The 7,969-nt window shown below is 47.4% G+C and overlaps 2 protein-coding genes across 2 annotated transcripts in view; one reads left to right on the top strand and one right to left on the bottom strand.

Annotated features, from left to right (window-relative positions):
* LOC123017829 (olfactory receptor 5V1-like) overlaps nt 1-672 on the top strand; it is a 924-nt gene extending 252 nt beyond the window's left edge. The window contains exon 1 of the mRNA XM_044419412.1: nt 1-672. This exon is cut by the window's left edge and continues 252 nt beyond it. Within this exon, the coding sequence (XP_044275347.1) occupies nt 1-672 (672 nt within the window).
* A 3,220-nt stretch (nt 673-3,892) lies between these two features.
* Nucleotides 3,893-6,603, bottom strand: LOC123017830 (olfactory receptor 1009-like). The gene is made up of 2 exons (XM_044419413.1): nt 5,696-6,603; nt 3,893-4,079 (listed from the first exon to the last, which is right to left on the bottom strand). Exons 1-2 carry the CDS (start codon nt 6,601-6,603, stop codon nt 3,893-3,895), a joined length of 1,095 nt encoding a protein of 364 aa, XP_044275348.1.
* Nucleotides 6,604-7,969: the final 1,366 nt, after the last annotated feature.

Below are 7,969 nucleotides of genomic sequence, written 5' to 3'. Positions count from 1 at the left end.
TTCTTGTCTGAGGAGAAGACAATATCCTTTTCTGGCTGTGTGCTCCAGCTCTTCTTCCTGATTGGTGCAGTGAGCACAGAGGTTTTCCTGCTAGGAGTGATGGCATATGACCGCTATTTGGCTATATGCCATCCCTTGCACTACACCAACATCATGAATAAAAGGCTGTGTGCTCAGCTGGCTGCTGGCACTTGGCTAACAGGCTTTCTCAATTCCTTGGTTCACACCTCCCTGACTTTTTCATTATCTTTCTGTGGACCCAATAAAGTTAACCAGTATTACTGTGACATCCGCCCCGTGATGGAAGTCTCTTGTTCTTCTACCTTCTTCCCTGAGCTTGTAGTTCTTCTTGTGGCCAGTATTTTAGGAGGTGTTCCTTTTGTGGTCACCCTGATTTCTTACATCTACATAATTTCTGCCATTGTGCGCATGCGCTCTGCTGAGGGTCGGCGCAAGGCCTTTTCCACCTGTGGGTCCCACCTGACTGTCGTTTGCCTGTTCTATGGGGCTGCCATCGCGACCTACGCGCACCCTAAGCCTGCCTATTCACACCTGCTGGACCGGATCACTTCCATGCTGTACGTGCTACTAACTCCCATGCTGAACCCAATGATCTACAGTCTGAGGAACAGGGAAGTGAAGAGGGCCTTGCTCAAAGCCCTTCACCTGTGAAGGGTGGTTCAGAACCTGATGCAGACTCAAAACACGTTTTGCTGTCCTGGTTTATGAATTTTCCCTAGTGCCTCTCCTATCTGACGTTCAATTGAGCAGAGCCAGCAACTGAGACTTTTCAGTGGCGGCCTCTTGCCTGTGGAATTGCATCTTACTGGAAATGCTGCAAATGTGCTTGTTCAGCCCTTTTAGTCCATTGGGGAAAATAATCTTCCTTTTCCTCTTCCTCTTCTTCTTCTTCTATGCTTTTGTAATATCCATAACAGGGACATAATGTTTTATGTTGATTCCTGTCATGTGAACTTGACACTGCTATTGTAAACATTTTAAGCTTCTGAGTGTTAATGTTTGATAATGTATAGTTATTGCATTTTCTATATTGTGAGCCACTTTCCACCATTTAGTCAGAACGCAGGCTTTAAATCTCACAGGAAGTGAAGGAGTCAGCACAAAATTGTAGCAGGCTAAGGGTGGACGATGGTCAAGGGATGTCCAGGACGCAGATGCGGGGCAATATCAGGGAAGGAAGAGTGGGAAAGAGGGCAGCACACCCTCAGGGCGGTACATGTGAAGCGGCGAATGGCACGTTGCACACAAGTGCGCCAACGGTGGCTCCGTGGTGGCAGCTCCTTTGCCTCCGGAAGGGCCGGGGTCCGATTCCTGGCGACACTTGGCACGCTCAAAATCCTCGCCTGGAACCCTGGAGGGCCACTGCCCCTTCTTGTCCATGGGTCTGGGCTAGATGGGCCCAGACTCTGACCCAGGGTGGGGCAGCTTCCTCTTTTCCCATGTAAAATACCCCCGGTAACCTATTTCCACATGCCATTAGCAGAAGCCAATGTATTAGCAGCCTGAGCCTACATGAAGAGCGAAGCCTGGACAGCGGCAGCTGGACGCCAAGCGGCAGGCACGTGCGCCAGCTGGTTGCCCCCCTCCACCCCAAGGAAACAGGGAACTTCAATGGACAGCATATGAAGCAAGTCATTGACCATGAGTGGGAAGCTGGCTACAAATGTTCTGTGATACCCGAATAGATTTTAATCAGGAGTACAGTATGAATAATTCGGTACATTAGATGAACACGGATCGAAGAACTTGCATCTGTAGTCCAACTCCTTTTTTGCTAGAGTGTCTTGTGTCTGTAGAGCCCTGTTCTATTCTTGGATCCAACTGCCAGGAGTGCCACTGCTCCTGGTTGAAGGGCAAAGTCCTAGAAATCCACCAAATAGGCTACTCTCCACTTCTCTTCTGTCATCGCAGGCCAGACCTCTGCTTCTCGTCTGGTTTCTCATGCACTAGGACAGCGTTTGTTCCTTTGCCTCATTAGCTAAGCATAAGCAACACTCCAGCAGTTCTTCTTCCTTTTCTCTACCTCTTTATCTGCAACACAGCCTGCTGTTTCCTGAGTTTAGCTGGGAAAATTTTCTACCTGCCATTTCTCATGGCGATGTGCTTAAAAGTCAGCGAGAAGTTATAGTACGTCAGCACAGATGTTTCTGTAAGAATCAAGCTAATTCAGCCATATATAGCACTATACCTCAATATTCCTGTTGCTTTATGAAAATTGTGCATTTTTGAGAGAGGCACACTTAGAGAAAAATTTGGTAGAAGTATCGATTTTAGATAAATATTGGCAAGGTGTCCTCTTTGCAGGTTGGTTCATGAGTTGTGTGAGATGCAAAGCCTGTGGGGGCAAATATTTGTCATATGGTGTGTAACCTCTTTTATTTTAATAAATATCGACTGGAATCCTGAGTTTGCTCTCGTAGGTGCACATGCAGTCACTCGCTCTGCCAGTGGACAGAGGGAGGCAACGTTGCTGAGCCCCTTTCCCCCGTAGCCCCTTCCGCCCTCGGAACAGGCATCATGTAGGAAATTTGCCTCTCTGTTTTCCAGGGCAGGATCCCCTGTTGTGAATCCCACCCTGGAATTCCAGTTAGCAGCTAAGCCACTGAGATTGTTGCTTAGTGAAGTACATTCTGCATCAGGTGCAAGTGCTCCAGGAGCCCGAACAGAGCTGATGCGCATGATCTGTGCTGATCATCACCACTGTGCATTGTCTGTGCGTGTGTCTGAAATTAAAAGCAAGGGCTCCATTTGCCTTCCTTTCTCCGGGAAGGCTACTTTCCGTTTGGGATTTGGTTGGGTGGGATGGGATGGGGTGGGAGGTTAGATCGGGGGAGGATGTGGGAGCAACAGTGCACACGCTCACTTCCCCTGTCCAGCGGTCAGTCTTACACCACTGCTTTGATGTGAAAGCAGGGAGAAGAAAGCAGGAGATTCTGATCACGGATGTCTCATATCCCGCATTCAGCTTGATCCCGTGGGGAGAACACATTGCCTTTGGGCACCGATTTTGAGTTGCCTTGTTTGCTGTGTTGTGATTCGTGAGTCCAAAGGGGCGGTGTATGGAGCCAGAGTGAAGAGGACTGCTCACTCTGGCAATGAGCCATGGTGGTTTGATTGTTGTGCCAAAAACAGGGGGTGCATTTACAGATGGTTGTGCTCACCATGAAGTGTGTGTTTCCTCTCTCCTCCCCTCCTGCAGTTATGCCAGGAGACATTCGTAGGACCAACTTGTCTCCTGCCCGGCAGCACACCTGTGCACTCTTCACTGTTTCTTATTCCCCGCCCCTGAAATCTGGATTTCTGGCTTGGCAGCTGGCTTTCATGATCCCCATTTTGATAGCCACTGGCAGCCCTTCAAAGTGTCGAAGTGGCACCTTGGAGGTGCCGTCTCTGTTTGCAAGCCAGTTTTTTTTTCCTTTTAAATTGGGGACCTCCCAATATTGATGCACAATATTTTAAATGTTTTTCATTCTTTTGTAAGTGAACACATGTGCCCTCAGTGAGGGCAAAACACTGAGGAGCCTCATCTGGGCAATGTCCAGGGAAGGTCCTGCTGGAGAAGCGCAGCAGGTACCAGCATGAGACATTTACTCAGGCAAGCTCAAAGCAGGAAGAACCATCAAATTGCAAGTTATCAAGCCAAACCAAAGAAGTGGGTGATCGTGATGACTACTTCCTATGCTGGTTTGTTTTAGTGTTTATTTTGGTGGGGGGACTCAACTATTTTAGAAGTCCTCTCACTTTTGCTTGTGTTTCCAAGACTCTATGTGTTTGGAAACATGGAAGAGTGAGAGCCACCCAATTTTAGCCGGTGCCGGCTAGGCTTGGGACAAACCGCTCAGAATCCATCCCTCCAGCACACACAGCCTTCCTATTTTGCGCAGCCCGGTCCTGCAAAGAAGGCTGAGGCAACACGATGCCCGGGGATGCTCGCAGATCCCCAGTTGTGCAACCAGCAACCTTCCGCATCAGGTGCAGCCGCCCAAAGTACAGCGGCAGGGTGTGGAAGAGGGGCACTGGAGTGGGCGCACCGGGTGCCGTTCTCACGGACAACCGTCATCCCTGCCCAGCATCGACTCGGCGGGTGGGAGAGCAGTGCTGTGAGTGGCTTGCAACCCAAGATGGCTTCTGCTATTATATGAACCCATCCTGGGGAACGTTAAAACTGCTAGAATTAGTTCATTGATACGCCTTGGTTTGGAGGCTCTCCTTGGGAGCATGACGATGGGACCTCTAATCATGAGTGTCTACATTAAAAAATCTACCATGATATCCTCATCCTGAATAAGTCAACATATGCCTGTGCTATTTCAGTGAAGGCTACTAGGGGAAATGTGATTTTGATTGCTCAGCTGCCCAGAACTGTTTGCTCTGGGCAGCCACACTGAAGAGATCTCTTTGGGAAATAGCAGTGGCAAAACCATTTAAGAACTTCTGGCTTTTGTGTAGCAACATGAAATTTTGCTTTCTCAGTCCTTCACAAGAGGCTTGACTATCAATGATAAACATGTTGCTTGTGTGGAGGGCGCCCAGAGTGATTTAGTTATTTTTCTGTATAGAAAGGAAATAAATACATGGCATAAACAATAAGCATCATCCCTTATTTTCCTTACAGCCTCCAAAGTGGCTATATTTTCCTGTACGTCTCAGCCCCCTGGTGTGAGCCATGCCATCTACAGCACTGTGGAGAAAGCAGGATGTGGCAGAATCAGTTCCTAATCCTGGGATGCCGGAATATTTCTAAGAGGTGCTCCGGATGCCTTCAGTGCCTCATGCGCCAAGGCCAGAGCAGCAGCACAATCAAAATGTACACGCAGGACATCCTAGACAACTTCTGTATTTATTCATTTGTTGAAAACATTTTCATGCCACCTATCTTGCCCGTGGCATCTCTAGGCGTCTAACAATCAAACAATTTAAAAAACCCCCATTCTTCGCCCTTCCATTCATGTTGTTCCCTTCTTATCAGGCCAAATACATGTTACACATAAATGTGTGTTTCAGAGAACCCTGGTACCTGCTTATTTAAAGGAAAGGAAGCCTTGGAAGGAGAAGGTTTCCTTTCAAGAGAGCCAGTGGAGAGCCAGGGTGGTGTTGTGGTTAAGAGCACGGGACTGGACTCAGACAACCTGGGTTCTAGTCCCTGCTCTGCCATGGAGCCACCTGGGTGACTTTGGGCCAGTCACAGACTCCCAGCCCAACCTACCTCACAGGGTGGTTGTAAATGAATGAATGAATGAATGAATGAATGTTGAGAAAAGTAATCAGCTTAATCCTTTCCCCACCCACTGATAAAAGATCCTGGGAAACATGATGAATAAATGTATTGCAAAAAATTGTGACATAGAAATGTCCTGAGACTTTGTCTTCCTGGAGTGCTCATTCCTCTGCAGATCATAGTTTATTCGGTTTCTTTCAGTTCTAGAGCAGCATGGTCCATTCCTGGAAATCTATGCGAAAGGAGAAATGTGATTCTCCAATCTGAGTGAGGTCTTTTCAGTGATTTGAGAAGGGGTCAGGATAGAGATGAGGATCCGCCTTTCTTTGTGCAATTACAAGATTTTGCAACTATCCCAGCTATACCATCTTGACTTAAGTTCTTCAGTCTCAGCACAGTGTTTTGTTTGTCAAGTGATTGGGAAGGAAAGAGTTTCCCTCTCCAGCTGTGGCTTTTCTAATGGCCTCTTTCACTTCCTTGTTTCTTAAACTATAGATTAGGGGGTTCAGCATGGGTATCACTAGTGTGTAAAATACGGAGATCACCATGTCCTTGTCTAGCCCAGACTTCAGATCAGGATGTAAGTACATAACGGACCCAGTTCCATAGAGCAAAGTGACGGACGTCAGGTGAGAAGCACAAGTGGAGAAGGCTTTGTGCCTACCCTTGAGAGACTGGATCCTCAGGATGGCCAATACAATGCCGAAATAGGAGACGATAATGGCTGAAAGAGAGATCATGGCGACCATTCCTGTTGCAAACACGGAGAGGGACTCCGAAAGGAAGGTTTCAGAACACGAAAGCATTAGCAGTTTCGGGATGTCGCAGAAGAAATGTTTGATGATGCTACGTGTACAGAAGGATAATCTGAACACGCACACAGTCTGCAGTGCTGAGTTTGCAACGCCAGCGGCATACGATCCAACAACCAAGCAGCAGCACAACTTTTGGGACATGACAGCAGAGTAGAGCAGTGGGTTGCAGATGGCCATGTAGCGGTCAAAGGCCATCACGGCCAGGAGGAAACACTCGGTGCTCAGAAAGGCAGCAAAGGCCCACAGCTGAGTCACACAGCCTGCATAAGAGATGGCTTTCTTCTCTGCCAAGAAGTTCGCCAGCATCTTGGGGGCAATAGCCGAGGTGTAGCAGAGGTCTGTGAACGCCAAGTGGCCGAGGAAGAAGTACATGGGCTTGTGAAGGCGGGAGTCCATCCTGATCAGCACCATCAGGCCAAGGCTTCCAGACACAGTGATAACGTAGATGGCGAGAAACAGCAGGAACAGGGCAACCTCTGTGCTGGGATTGTCCGTAAATCCTTGAAGGATGAATTCTGCCACCCTTGTGAGATTATTCTCCTTGTCCATCTTTGCATCCTCATGGACCTGGAGATAGTTGATGAGAACTGGAGTAAGCAAATCTGGTTTGATGCCAGCGGGGGCTCTCTGTCTTGTTTATCCTACCTGAGCTGCTGGTTGTGGTGATTTTGGAGGAAAACAAAAGACTGTCTGGGGAGAAAGGTTCAGTCCTGGCCCCCTGCAGGGCAGCATTCAGGATCTGAATTGGGGGCATGTGTTCTCACACTGTATTTATTTCATTTATTTCATTCTACTTCTATGCCACCCTATAACCCGAGGGTTCTCTGGGCACCTTGCAAATGCTGAAGGCAGCTTATAAATGCAATCAGTAAAATGGATAAAAACAGTAAAATGAGTAAAGTATTAAGCCTTATCACATAATAAAGTTTGTATAGAACCATACACAACATGACCAAATGCAACCAATAAATTAACAACCAAAATTTAATAAACCAACAACAAATGAGATTAACCAAAAGCTTGTTTGGACCAAAAAGTATTTACCTGGTGTCTAAAAGAATGCGAAGTCAATGCCAGCCATATTTTAAAGATATGCTTTGTATTAGCTCTTCCAAATGTCTTGTAGTGGTTTTTGTTGTCTCTGGAAGAGGAGAAGTGCAATTTCCTTTCACAGTAATTCAGCTACTCCATTCAGAAGAGAGACCGTCTACTTAAAACTCACGACAGATTGATCTTGGCAAAAACTGTGATAAATCAGCCCAGTGTTGCTGCTTATGGACCCCTCCCGGAGTGGAGCTGGAGGGCACCCAGCCATCTCCAGGTCGGGATCATGCACTGAGCAGAGCGTGAGCAAACGATGCATTGCACAAAAGACAACAGGTTGCATTTCCGAAGTCTACAGGTTACTGCACTCCCTTTCAGTCAGGGCTGGAAGCCACAGGGTATGTTTCCGGGGAGTTATCTTAGGGCAAGTGGTTATCCCGTCTTTCTCTCTCCTTCTCCACTCAAGGGTCAAGTTAACCGACCACAAGAGTGAAATGGAGCAACATTTCCCTGTACCCTTTGTGGCATATTTGCACCACCCTTTATGAAGGGGGACTCATGGCACGTTTCAGAGTTGGTGCACTGTGCTATGTAAGCAGTCTTATCAAATTGCCATGTTATAGAAAAAGGGCTGCAGCACAACCTTCTCTTGTGCCCTCAGCAGGAAGTCTCATTCACAGGACTTTCTTCCAGATAAGTGTTTGCAGAATTAGGGCCTTATAGCACCTTGTTAGACAGGTTTGCTGAAAAGTACCACCCACTGGGTTCAGAGGGGATTACTCCCAGGCAAGTAGTGTAGGATTGTGGCCATAGTCTTGCAACATAGACAATAATTTGACAGGTGTTGAATGCAAGTAAAGCAGCAGGCATA

This window comes from Varanus komodoensis, unplaced genomic scaffold (genome assembly GCF_004798865.1).
Source record: "Varanus komodoensis strain SLA01 unplaced genomic scaffold, ASM479886v1 scaffold1028, whole genome shotgun sequence".
Classification (NCBI taxonomy): domain Eukaryota; kingdom Metazoa; phylum Chordata; class Lepidosauria; order Squamata; family Varanidae; genus Varanus; species Varanus komodoensis.
The sequence above is the reverse complement of the archived record's forward strand: the minus strand, read 5'-3'. Positions and strand labels throughout refer to the sequence as shown.

What these genes read in the sequence shown, in the direction of transcription:
- LOC123017830 (XM_044419413.1), bottom strand. Translation starts at nt 6,603, where the DNA reads ATGGACAAGGAGAATAATCTCACAAGGGTGGCAGAATTCATCCTTCAA. An exon ending in GAAGTGAAAGAGGCCATTAG is followed by an intron (nt 4,080 to 5,695) that starts AAAAGCCACAGC and finishes CTGGGCAGGGAT; the next exon opens with GACGGTTGTCCGTGAGAACG.